This window comes from Microtus pennsylvanicus, chromosome 7, assembly GCF_037038515.1.
Source record: "Microtus pennsylvanicus isolate mMicPen1 chromosome 7, mMicPen1.hap1, whole genome shotgun sequence".
Classification (NCBI taxonomy): Eukaryota; Metazoa; Chordata; class Mammalia; order Rodentia; family Cricetidae; genus Microtus; species Microtus pennsylvanicus.
The window spans coordinates 81,984,105-81,998,046 of record NC_134585.1 but is presented as its reverse complement, the minus strand read 5'-3'; the positions used below and the strand labels follow the sequence as shown (position 1 = coordinate 81,998,046).

The 13,942-nt window shown below is 43.7% G+C and overlaps 1 protein-coding gene across 1 annotated transcript; it reads left to right on the top strand.

The window, feature by feature from the left end:
- The first annotated feature begins 1,331 nt into the window (after window positions 1-1,331).
- Adh7 (alcohol dehydrogenase 7 (class IV), mu or sigma polypeptide) lies at window positions 1,332-12,950 on the top strand. Its single transcript, XM_075978992.1, has 8 exons — window positions 1,332-1,375; window positions 3,576-3,714; window positions 3,980-4,067; window positions 4,158-4,374; window positions 6,304-6,564; window positions 8,055-8,190; window positions 9,937-10,075; window positions 12,029-12,950. The coding sequence occupies exons 2-8, from the start codon at window positions 3,627-3,629 to the stop codon at window positions 12,051-12,053; spliced, it is 954 nt and encodes a 317-aa protein (XP_075835107.1). The 5' UTR covers window positions 1,332-1,375; window positions 3,576-3,626; the 3' UTR covers window positions 12,054-12,950.
- Window positions 12,951-13,942: the final 992 nt, after the last annotated feature.

Sequence of the window (13,942 nt, the reverse complement as noted above, 5' to 3'; positions counted from 1 at the left end):
CCCTTTATTCTATTTCTTAATCTGCTTATATCCTTGAACACAGGTCTTTACTCCATTCTAATTTCTGGAGCTCTTTTTGTCCTCAAATTGTACATTTTGTATTTTTCCTTGCTCAACTTGCTCCTTTTCATTTTAAATCTTTACTAGAGTTAGCACTAGTAACCATACAACAGGGTCTACACTAAGCTGTCTTGAGATTTTCTTGGTCGATACAACTAATACAAAACTTTTCACTTTAGCCTCAGGTAGACTTTTCAGACAAGGCAAAAAGCAGCCACATTCTTTACCAAAACATCCGAAGAATGACCAATAGGCGAGATACTAAAATTCTTTGAATCCTCTTGAGCCAGGCCCCTACAGTTCAAATCACGCTCAGCATCACTGTCTTCCATGCTCCTCCTTTCATGACCCATTAATCAGTGCTTAAAGTGTCCCACTGTTTTCCTAACCCAAATCCCAAAAGTCCACATGCCTCCAAACAAAAGCATGGTCAGGCAGACCTTTCACAGCAATACCCCAGTCCCTGGTACCAACTTTTGTCTTAATTAGGGTTTCTATTGCTGTGAAGAAACACCATGACCACAACAATTTTTATTAAAAAAAACCATTTAATTGGGAGTAGGAAGGCTTATAACTTCAAAGGTTTAGTCCATTATCTTCATGGCAGGACGTGACAATGTGTGGGAAGACATGTTGCTGGAGAAGGAGCTGAGAATTCTTCTTGAATTCTCTATGTACCCCACTGAGAGTAGCTTGAGCACAGGATAACTCAAACCCACCCCCACAGGGACACACTTCCTCCAACAAGGCCACACCTCCTAATAGTGCCACTCCTTTTGGAGGCCCATTTTCTTACACAGTGTCTTACGAAGTGAGTTGTCTCATTGCTTCATCATTGCTGAGTGAGTTAGCTGTAATTAAAGACTGGTTAAATCCTCACAGAATTTTAATTGCCTTCATTAATAAGCAATACACAGATGACAGGTGCACTCATTTATAGCGTCTGAAATCATACTGATAGACTACTTTATTAGAATAGTGTGTGAATCTCAGCCCTGACCTTATGTGCTGTGTGTCAAGGGTCTGTCATTCCATGTCTCCAGCCTGCATTTTTTCAGGCCATTACATCAGACAAAGGTCTACACAAGATGATCTGGAAGACTTCAATTTCTGTCTTTGAAAATCAGAGTGTTAGATGTGATCTTCCGTGATACGTTTGACTCAGGGAGTCTGTGTGTAAGCTTAACACTTGTTCTGACTCTTGACTTCTTAGGTTATTAAGTGCAAAGCAGCCGTACTGTGGGGAATGAACCAGCCCTTCTCCATCGAGGAGGTAGAAGTGGCCCCACCAAAGGCTAAGGAAGTTCGTGTGAAGGTAAGAGCGGGGTTTGGAACACATAAACCTGAAACACGATCTCATTTACATATAGAAAGCTGCCTGTTAGACAGTTATGTATTTACTATTTTATATGTGGAGGGCTATCGAGGTTTACATTGGGGTGCCACCTCCCTTAAACCTCTCAGGATTCAGAAGGAAAGCGAAAACTGACTAGAAGAGGTCTGAGGGTAAACAAATCAACTCACATCCGTCTTTTCATCATGTCCCGTTTTTTCTACCTATGTTCTTCCCAATGCCTTTTCAATGTTCTCCTTTCTCCTGGTGGTCTCTCTTGATTTTTCCCCAATCCCCACAGGGTTTCCAGTTTATATATCCACACAGACGTAATCAACAATTCCTAATTAAGAGTGGGGCTTTAAATCAGTACAGAGTTCTAAGAGGAAAAAAGAGGGGTTTATGCACTAACCACATTTCTTAAGTGTGATTAATTATGCAATGAGTTTGTAGTTAGAAATGCAGAGAAGAAGGGGAGAAAAATACTACAGTGTTGTGTACTCGCTAAGTACTTCCGTTCCAGTGATGGCTGAGAACACAGCATTTCCGGTAGCCATGGCAACCAGTATAAGCTTCAGAAGGAAAATAGATGGTCAAATGCTAGCTGATTAAGGGGAATAGAATCTCTTAGCCCCAGAGAAAACAGCCAAGGTGGCTAGATCGAAGGGGAAACTGTGGTGGTGTAAAATCCAGGGCCTGCCATTTTCAACCTCCAGGCCAAGCCATAGCTTTGTTTCTGTTGATGTCTGAATGAGACGTATTTGCTTTCTCTGAGGCCTTTTCCAGAATCCACGGTACCAAGTATCTATTTTATATATCAAGATTATAAGGCCAAATGAAAAGTCATCCAGTTGCCGGTATAGAAAGATGTTATGCTCAATGAATAATTTATACACTGCAGGGATATTTTGGCATGAATTCCACCACAGAAACAGAGGGGCACCATGGCTTCATAAGGGTTTACAGATGTGACAGAGGCTTCTCAAAAGACAGATGTTCCTGAAGCTCTGCAAATTTGGTTTCTCATTAGATTATACTCCTGCGAGTTACTCTATTGATCTGCCAGCTACACTTCACTGTATAATGCTTGTGGCCCACAGCAGAGGGTGTTTATCTGCATGCATGTCTGTACACCATATGTGTTCTTAGCGTGGAGAAGGCCAGAATAGGGCATTGGATTCCCTGGAACAGAGATGCCATTGTGAGATGCCATGTAGGTACTGGGAAACAAACCCAGGTCCTCTGGAAGAGCAGCCAGTGCTCTTAACTAACTGACGAGGCCATATCTCTAGCCAAGAGTCTGGCTTCTTAAAAATAGGTTTCCCAACTAATCCTCCAACCAATTCATGCATATAGTTAGGGAAGCAGCCAAGCTGGCTGTGAAATTCACCAATATTGTCCATTAAGAACAACAATGCTACTCTAGCTCATTAAAGAGAAAATGTGTTGAATTTTTACTGATGAGGTGTTTGATAGAAAATCAACAGCACGACCAAGAATTGTTTTACAATCTTCTGGGATTCACAGTATGCTGGGACGTGTATTTATGCATGTATGTGTATATTAGTAAATGTGGTACAAGAAACAGAACCTTGGGCATCATGCATGCCAGACAAGCACTCTGGCAAGAAATTATATCTCTAGCCATGTTTTTACCTCTTGCTTGGAGACAGCAAGTCTCCAAGTCTAAGTCTCCAAGTCTAAGTCAAGTGGGCTGACCTTGAACTCACTTTGTAGCAGCCTGGGCAGGATGTGAACTTTTTGATCCTCTTGCCTCTGTCTCCCAAATAGATGGAATTGCAGGCTTGTGTCATCAGGGCTACCCAGAGGACTTTCACTAGGGACTCATTTGTGCCTGAGAAGCAATGACTTCCTTCAGTAACCCCCACTTTTGGACAACCCTTTGGTTCAGATGTCCTTGTTGAGTAGGCTTTGGTGCTAATCTGACCTCTTCCCTGTAGGAAAGAACCAAGATCCAAGCAGGAAGGAAAGCAGCAATGCTGTATGTCCCCGATGTAAGGGAAATCAGTCTGATGCTTGGTTTAGGCTCCCACTGTCTTAGCATCAACACTCTAATGTGGGAAAATGATACAGAGTTAAAGAGCGCAAGTTAAATATCCCATTGTAAAATGATCCGCTTGCTGGTTGGGCAATGCTTATTATTATTGTTTTGTTTGAACAGATTTTGGCCACAGGAATCTGTCGCACAGATGACCATGTGATAAAAGGAGCAATGGTGTCCAAGTTTCCAGTGATCGTGGGCCATGAAGCAGTTGGGGTTGTAGAGAGTGTTGGAGAAGGGGTCACTACAGTGAGACCAGGTACGGAGGCCTGGGTTATGCTATGGAAGGGAGTACATCATCACTGGGGGTCAGTAGAGACGCAACCCAGCTTACAGAGACACAGGAGAGCAGTCTTAATGTTTCCAAGGCTAGCCTGAAACTCACCACAGAGCCCAGGCTGGCCTGGCAATCTTCCCGGGCCACCCGCCACTGTTATAAGATTGCAGGCATGAGCCCCTACACTGCCTTACTTCATAGCTTAATGCAAATGAATGACATTCCCATCGCGCTACTTTCTTTCTAGGTGACCAAGTCATCCCCCTCTTCCTACCACAGTGTAGAGAATGTAATGCCTGCCGTAACCCCGAGGGCAATCTCTGCATTCGGAGCGAGTAGGTGCCATTTTTCACTCTGTTACTCGAGTTCCCTGTGCTAGCTTCTGAACTGACTTAAATAATTTGTGCATTTGCTGTATCGAACAGTCTGACAGGCCGTGGAGTACTGGCTGATGGCACCACCAGGTTCACATGCAAGGGCAAACCGGTCCAGCACTTCATGAACACTAGCACCTTCTCGGAGTACACGGTGCTGGATGAATCTTCGGTAGCTAAGATTGACGGCGGGGCTCCTCCCGAGAGAGCCTGTCTCATTGGCTGTGGGTTTTCGACGGGCTATGGGGCTGCCGTTAAAACCGCCAAGGTAAGAATCGGGACTGACTAGCGTAGCTTCTGCCTTCCTGCCTGTCAGCCTTCCAGAGGGTGGTTTTCTTCCAACTCTAAACAATTTGAGTGAAACACTGGGAAAACATACATGTTGCCAGATGAACTGGAAGAAAACGTGGGGGCGAAGGAAGGGTGTCAAAATAGAAATTTTATTTCTAAATCTATGGAGCTACAATTTCTGGATCTGCTTTCTGTTTCTGCAACATCTCCAGCAAGTTAAATCACTAAAGTTAATATTCAGTCCTGAAACGAACCTCTTTTCCCACCGAAGGCTGACTGATGTTGGTATGTTAGTTTACCAGGGAGAAGGTAACAAGGGCTGCAGACTCAATGGCTTAAACAACAAAGGTTTATTTTCTGAGTCCTGGAGATCCGAAGTCCACAGTCAAAGTGCCAGCAGGGTTGCTTCCTCCTGCGGACCACTGCAGGAGGACCTGCTGCGGGAGGACCTGCTGCGGGAGGACCTGCTGCGGGAGGACCTGCTGTGGGAGGACCTGCTGCGGGAGGACCTGCCGCGGGAGGACCTGCTGCGGGAGGACCTGCTGTGGGAGGACCTGCTGTGGGAGGACCTGCTGCGGGAGGACCTGCCGCGGGAGGACCTGCTGCGGGAGGACCTGCTGCGGGAGGACCTGCTTCAGGCTGCTGTTCTTGCTATATCCATGGCTGTCAATCTCCCAGTTTTTCCATATCATCTTCCCGACTGCATCATTATAGCTAAATTTCAATTTTTGAAAAATAAGACCACCAGTCACATTGGATTGGGGATGTGCTAGTTGGTTTTATGTTGTTGTAACGATATGCCTGAATATAGGTATGTTAAAAAGAAAACAGGTATTTGAGGACCAAAAGTTCTAGCTCACATGGTTCCATCTCTTCAGCCTCTGGCTAGGGACCTCTACCAGCTTAAAAAACAACTGGAGACAGCAGGGTAGAGCAGAGACCAAGTGCACCATGTGACCCCACACAGCCCACTCTCCAGGGAACTAACCAAGGTCCCCCACGAATTAATCCCTGTGGAGGACAGCCCCTTCAAGGACCCACTCATTCATCATGAGGCCACATGGGTTTCACAGCCACTTGCTTGGTGGCACTGGACACCAAGTCCCCAGCACACAGCCCATGAGCCATAGCTCTAACTACATCTAAGCCACAGTAAGGCGATTCCTAATGACCTCATTGTAACTTGATGACCCCTAAATAGGACCAGCTGCTGAGGTACAGAAAGCTAACATTTCCACACACGGGTTGGAGGGCACAGGGAAGACCAGAACAGCTTCCGTGTAACCCCAAATCCTAGTGAGTTTCTAAGCGATCATTTGGATCCAATCTTTGTTCTTCTAGCAGGAAAATGGCTAGGGGTTGAACCCTTCTCTAATCTAGCAGAGTACTAGGTAAAAATCCCAAAGGTGATTTAAGAAGAATTTCTTCCTTGAGTTACCCATCAACCATTGAATTATATATCACATGAAGGTTAGACTTAGCTGGGGCAAAATAAGACAATAGATCTCTAAATGACTCAGAGTCATGGCTATTCAGACACTGCCAGTCAGACCAAACCTAAAACAAATCCGCATGGCTTTGTGGAAAGACAACAGAGAGAACTCAGGGCTTGTCTAATCTGCCTGTGAGGGCCGAGGGGGTTGTGGATAGGGCTCCGCTGCCTACAAAGGCTGCTGGCCTCTGGGTAAACCTTTAGCAAGGGCTGCAGATGTTGCCTTCACTTTCGCAAATCCTTCTTTTCTCAGACATTCTTCTTCTCCTAATTCTTTTGGTGTCAATGCCATCTGAGTAAGTCACCTGGAGTCCTGGCCCAAGTCACGGCCATGCTCTGAATTTTGTGTTCCTGACACGGAGACTCCTTGCCAGGTTTCACTGTTAACTCCTGGAGGAACTTTCCTCTCCACAGGTCAGCCCTGGCTCCACCTGTGCTGTGTTCGGCCTGGGAGGAGTTGGCCTGTCCGTCATCATGGGCTGTAAGGCAGCTGGTGCCTCCAGGATCATTGGAATTGACATCAACAAAGACAAATTCCCAAAGGCCCTGGCTGTAGGCGCCACCGAGTGTATCAGTCCCAAGGACTTCACCAAGCCTATCAGCGAGGTGCTGTCAGACATGACCGGGAACACTGTGCAGTACACTTTTGAAGTTATTGGGCGTCTTGAAACCATGGTAAGACTCAAGAGTCAGGGGGCCATAAAGTACCTAAGCTACAAGATGCATTCAGGCTAAAATTCATTTTACATCGCCTTATTAATAATCAACTATGGAACATCTGTGACTCAGGCCAGGAAAGAGGATTGGTGAGATGGCGAAGTGGGCGAAGGTGCTTGTCTCCAAGCCTGACGACCTGCGTTTGATTTTCAGTACTTACATGTAGAAAAGAGAACCAGCTCCCACAAGTGTGTCCTCTGATCTCCACGCACACTCCATGACAAGCCCTTGCCCACACTTATGAACAAATAAATGCATAAAAATGCGATGAAAAATATAATGATAACCACATAACAATTTTGCCTAAAAGTCGCAATCTTAAGATCGGTTTTACCTGATCATGTAAGCATCACGTCATGCCATTTTCACGTCATTAGAACCATCCTGTGGCCCATTATTTTCCTTGTGTGCCCGGGGGTCTTGGCAAAAGTGATTCTCTGTCTTGAATTTGTTTTGTGATGAGAACTGAGGAGAGCTAAGGAGGCGATGCGGAGGGAAGGGGTTGTCTACACATGGCTACCTTCCTCCAAACCTCCCCTGGCTTCACCCAGCTCAGCTGTCCTGCCTCAGTCCCCAGTACACACGAACTTCAGCACTCTGAACAACACCTCCTCTGAGGCACCCCACGGCTGACAGCACAGAGTTCTTGGAATCACAAAGCCATGGCCTTGTGTAGAATTAGGAGTCCTGGAAACTGGACAAAGCCAGTCTTGCTCTCTTAACTGGGGAAATTTGCTCTAAGGCATTTATTTGGTAATGGAGAAGAAACCTCCAGTTCATCATCACGGCCACAGCCCCTCTTTGGTGTCACCTGGAATGTGTTCTGGAGTGACTGTGGCATTCTAGGGTGCACATTAGAGAGCAGGGAGCCAGACAGATGCATTGTGCGGTCTGCTCATTCTGAGGTGGAAGCTTGAGAAGTGCCATCTGAAGCACATTGTCAGGTGTTGCCATCTACTGGGTATTCAAGTGTTATTAATGAATAACCGGAAGGACGAATGAACAAAAACGTGGACCTAGAGCCAGAGATGTTGCCAAGAAAAGAAACTCCGTTGCCTCATATTTTAGGGTTTGTGCTTAATTTTCAAATGAAAACTTCATTCTAATTGATTTAATTTATCTAATTGATTTAGCTCAAATAACAACTAAGGCTTATCTGAAGTCTTCGTGTTGGTATGAATGTTAGTCACTGAAGGTCGATTAAATGTACTAAAAAACAATGACAATTACAATGGCCACAGTAAAGTCTACTTGATATCCTAAGAGGTATATGCTGGTAGGGATTATTAAGGACTAAAGTTGCACTGAGAAGTTTTAAATCAAATAGAAACATAAGGCCTAGATTTGGTAGTTGGAAACCATGTTAACTACTGGAACTCTGACCACCTGCTGTCATTCCTGAGCCCATGACCTCCATAAGCAAACAATCTCCTTCATTTTGAACTCAGGTTGATGCCCTCTCATCTTGCCATATGAACTATGGAACCAGTGTGGTGGTTGGCGCTCCTCCATCAGCCAAGATGCTCAGTTATGACCCAATGCTGCTCTTCACGGGGCGGACGTGGAAGGGTTGCGTCTTTGGAGGTGAGAGCAGCTGGGCCCCTGGACAGCAAGTAGTAACTTTCCTTCACCTGCCTATCAAGCGAGAGAGGTTTGTGTTCTCATCTCCTCACCCTCCAAGTACATTCTTCCAAGGATGAGTGGTAAATGACCCCAAGGGGAGCTGCCATAGCAATCACACAAAAGACAGCTATCTGTTCCGTTAGTGACTCAGGGCTAGCACCAGGGGGCACACTTTAGTATCTGCAACTCCTGTGACCCAAAAGCCTGAATAAAAGGCATCAGACATTGTCTCCACCGGGATGACTTCCATGGCAGAAAATTCTGATGACATCCATGTCCCCCCCCCACACACACACACGACACTCACTTATGACAGAGAGCTTGCCCTACTCATGAAGACCTTGGCAAAAGTTCTGTGCCCAGAGCCCAAATAAATAAACAGCTGGAATGCCACATTCCATAGGGACAGTTCAACTCCCCCCCCCCGCCCCAAACAACAAAGAAGCTGTAAGGATGAGGCCAGAATCACTCTCCTGCAGTAGGCAGTATAATGACATTTTCAATCCCTGCCCATGATGTCTCATTCTCTGGTACCTTCATGCAGCACTAGGAACGTAGGTGGTACTCCTCATATTAGATTCTGTCTTAAACAGAGAGAGAGAATAATAACCATTTGAGTGTCCGTTGAGAGCGTAAGAAGGAGAAAGATGATTGTCCTTAAATTAGAGAAGTACATAATTTGTTGGAAAATACAAACAAAATATGAATGGAATAATATTGCAATTAAATTGATGATGATCCATGTTCAGATTTCCAGACTGCAGAAGGAGCAAGTTGGGGACTAGTGGGAAGGGGATGGAGATCAAGAGTGGTCACGTGACATTTATATGGCTAGCGTTTACCACTGTTACTCTACTCCTTTCTAGGATCATTTAGTGTTGATCCTACGGTGACAACGACACTCTTAGTTGCATGTTTATAATACAAAATCCAATGTTGGATATATTGTTAGGCCTTCTGATTTTCAGATACTTTGAGGAACACATGCTATAGATAGGCTGCTAGCTATGAGCCTATCGCTCAAGGAAAGGTCTCACTAGAGACAGACACAGAAATGTTGTAAATATAGCTTATTTGAAGTCTTTAGAATAGAAGAGATCACCCTGAGAGACACAAAGAGGAGAAAAAGTAGAGAACTAAGCGCTGGGACACAGTAGAAGTCTTGGAGATGTGGAGGTTTCTATCTTACAGAACGATCTTTTCCTAGCTGAGGTAGGAGAATGAGAAATGAAGATGATAACGTGACAGGAAACAAGTGAGCAGAGTGAGGGACAGGGGGACTTCAACCACCAAAACTCCCCAGAGTACAAATTAACATAGGAATCCTAGTCGACCACTGTGCCAAAATGACCATGGGAGAAAGCTAGGCTAGAGCTGGAAGGGCAGTGTGCTAGAGTATAAACCCATATAGGGTGAACTCGCGAGAGAATCAAAGGGACTGGAACCAGAAAGAGTGCAGGGGAGCCGGTTCTCTCTGTGGTTCTGTGCCACACAGAGGTGTGGGACAACAGGAAGGAGACACAGGAATCAGGAAGGGGTTTGTGAGCCGTAGTTTCTTAAATGGGAGAAATACATCTCACTTGTATGTTGGGAATGACTCAACTGGGGGATGTCAAGAATGCATAAGAGAAATGACAGAAATATAATGCCATAAAATGTGAGGATTGCATAGCGACGCACGCAGAACTAGCCCGAGTTTACGCACAGGTTGGAAGAGCAGAGATGATGTCCCCAAACTGGTGACTGAGCTCCTGGAGAAGAAGTTTGACCTGGACCAGTTGGTAACCCACACCTTGCCTTTCAAAAACATCAATGAAGGATTTGAATTGCTTTATTCAGGGCAAAGGTATGTTTCTTATGGTGTCTTTTGATGCTTTCCCACTTTTAAAAATTAGTATTTATAAATATACCCATCTTCTTCCCTTCTTTTGGATCATTTAAGCTAGCCAGGGAAACATAGCTACTCTCTTAGAAGGTCAGCCCTATATGAGCTCTTTTAAATACCCTAGGCTTTAGTTTTTCACAGAAGATGGATTTCATTGACCATTTTTTTTAAAACATAAAGCTGCTAGAATTCTCCAGCAGTGCCGCAATGAACATATTTATAGTTCCCAAAACTCTTTTGCAACTTGTTTGCTTTCTGGATTTTGTTTCTCGGATATTATTCTTGCCATATCCAGCTGATGAAACTAAGGTTACAAAAGGCAAATAAATAATATCTGGTCTCACGGGAGCATTGCCAGGGTGCACTCTGTTCACACAGGCTAGACTTCTCACCCGAAGCGCTGTAAGCCAGGCAAACAGTGGGTGTTCCTCTCGCCCTCTTCTCCCTCCTGAGCACCAGGCAGGAGCAAGGTGGAGTGGGAAGGAGTCAAAGTTGAGCTCCCCTTTCCTTATGGAGTCTGGGACCCGCCTGTGAGATCAGAATAGACGATGTTCATGGGTTGTGTAAATATCGAGCACCCACAGCATGCAGTGGGTTTGGATTCTGCTATAACAGGAACTAATGTTTCTCTTCCGTGTTCTTTCCCTGCCTGATGCAGTCAACAGAGTCATAACATTATGTACACTGTTCAAATTTTAATTTTTAAACAAGTCCACAATGAATGGGCTTCTACCTGGAGAAAAGTCGAAATTTATTTACATACACAGAACTAATATTTTAGTATGGTTCAAAAAAATAGTTGCTAGTTGTTTTCCAAATAAACAAAACTGCTTTTGGAAATCTTACTTCTCCTATCTCCCTATGCAGAAACTTCCCAAATGACATTTGCAAACCTGAGCCCTTCAATGTCCATGACCTCCTGCACAGGACCCCGGAGTGTTTCACTTCTGTCTAGTTCACCAAACAACTCTTGCTTTTGTGCATCTAAGCAGACGATGACACTTGTTCTGCTTTTACAGAGTAGAAACCACAGCTCTACATCTTCATTCTGACTCCTGCCCAGTGTGTCCAAAGTGATGATGAGACCTGCAGACAGGACCCCACACACTCACCCCTGCCCATCCCCTCTCCTCCAGTGTCTCTCCTCTTTCCTGCCCATAATCATCGTTTTGGCCCAGTCTGATCCTGGCTCCTCTGGGCATGCTGACACTAACTTAATGGGCCTTCTGCTTTCTGTTTTCCAGTCCCAGTCAGCCTTCTCCAATATCAATGTGCCAGAGTGGCTTTATTACTGAACTAAAGCCCCCTTTCATTAATTAAGTAATCTAATATTCAGTAACTAAGAACATAACACCCACTCTCCCCCAGTTCCTATATCTGGGGTACAGGGAAGGTAGGTCTTGCCTGCTTTTACCATCTCTTAGGCATCGAGGAGTCTACACCCTCTTGGATTGTCTTTCCCATTCTCCCCGTCATGGCCTTAGTCCTGTTATTGCAGGACAAACTCTTTCTTGTTGACAATTGCAATTTAAGTAGGTACTCCCAGAGTCAATTCTTTATTCACTGGGCTTCCCTCAGCAGAAGGCACAGAAGGCGTGGACCTCAAACCCAGATGACTTTTCCTTAACGGAATTAATTATATAACTTTTATAATAGAAAGGAACATTTTTCTTTTTTAAAAACTATATACATATACACATACACACATACTCATACATATATTTGCATACATATATACATATACACATATACATACGAGCACATATATGCATGCATATATATACATATACACATACACATACTCATACACGTACACGCATGCATACATATATACATATACACATACTCCTACATGCACACATATGCATACATCTTATGCACAAATGACTAAAGGCTGTTCATTATCCATTTCAGCATTCGCACGGTCCTGACCTTCTAAGATCTGAGAGGTGGGTGCTCTGTGCTGGTGACTGTGACCAGAAACCTTCTTCCCGACAGTGCCCCCTGAGATCATGAGTCTGTCTCAGAAACACATGCAGAAGTAGATTCAATGAAGATATAGAGGCTCTATAGAGTTTGACAAACCTTTATAATTTTAGTTTACCAGGTGCCAAGGATTAGCAGGGAACTCAATAGTAACATTAAGTGTTTTGTGTTTTCTAAGGCTATAATTCTATATTTTTATAAACATATACTTGGATTTCTATTTGCTAGAAAAGGGATTGTTTGCAAAATTTTGCCTGGTTGTTGGGACTTAAGGTAGACGCAGCATGGAGAAAACCCTTCAAAGACACACAACTCCTCATTCTGATTTTTTTTTTTGACAGAAATGCTTTTAAAATGTGTTATAAATTAACTTGAATTAGATTGTGAAATTGCACACACTACTTGATTAGATAAAGAAATTGGGAAACTTAAGGGACGGGCACAATTTTCAATAATTAACCTTAAGAATTATCATTATAAAACTTTGTGACATTCAAAAGGCTCAACAGTGTCTGGGACTATTTGTTGGTGTACATTAATAGCCTGTAAGACAAAAAATTAAAAAAATATTTAAAAAAAGACAAAAAATTTAGAATAGCAATTAAATATGAAATATGGCTATAAGCACTTTGTGGTGTTTAGCACAATATTCAGTTTAATAAAGTAGAATTACAAGTCCTTAAGACCCTAGTTACATGATAATAACTACACTATTTTGCTGTAACGACACCAGCATGTATTTATCTGCATCTGTCTGTGGAATGTACATACATGTAATATGTGTTGAAATTTCATTGTGGCATGTATCAGACTGGCCTAGCATGTGGTCTGAGACAGCTTCAAGCTAGGATTACCAGCATGTACACCTGACTGAAAGTTCTCAATAAAATCAAAAGTTACACAAAATGGTTTGTGGTGACAAGTTTGTTTGCGAGGTGCAGTTTTATTTAATGGTTGAGATTTTAATCATTGTAGAGTATTGAAGTATCTGGAAACAAAATGATGTGTAAGAAAAAGAAGTTGAGCAGAAACAGCAGAAATTTGGAATTTTCATATAAGAACATAGTATAGTTTGGAATATATGAGCCAAATCCAGGTAGGTATGAGTCAAATCCATAATGAATATTTCTCAATAAAGAGTGACTTGAACCCAGAGGGAAACCATGCTCCTTTCTGGGAGAGAATTCTTCCGAACCCATCTGAGGAATCCCATGTTCCTCTGGTAGCAAAAACACACAAGGACACGTGCAAACTAAAACTGCCTAACAACACTATATATCTCACAACACAGAAGAAAAAAATCTCAGTGCGGCGCCAGAGGGCTCAGAGCTTAACTTACCTGACTTTGCAATCACACATTTGAAAAACCATAAAGGTAGCGTTTTAACGTTGCTAGCATAAGCCACAACGCAAGTGCTGGCAGAGAATCATAGCCTTATACAACTACCTGGCATGCATCAAATGAAGTTAGTCATCCAGTAAGACCTTTTATATAACAAGCTTTCCCATATAGCAAACAAGCACAGAGTCAGGCCAACACTGTAGATAATGGCCCGGCCATGACCTCATGCAATGGGGGATCCAGGAAGCCCAGTCTGACCCCTGCTCCACCTCCAGTGGAAGCCCTCAACACCTATTTCCTGTACCCACCCCACCACCCTTCGCATGTAGTCTCAGCTCACAAAGGTTCTGATGAAGATCTGGGGGAGAGGGGAGGTTGGGGGGTGGTGGCTGGGAAGGGTGGGAGAGGGAGACTTCTAGTCATTATGAACTGTATGAGAGAAGAACAAATTTTAAAAAAGAATTAAACTTTTAATATTTTATTTCTAGTCGAGTACATTA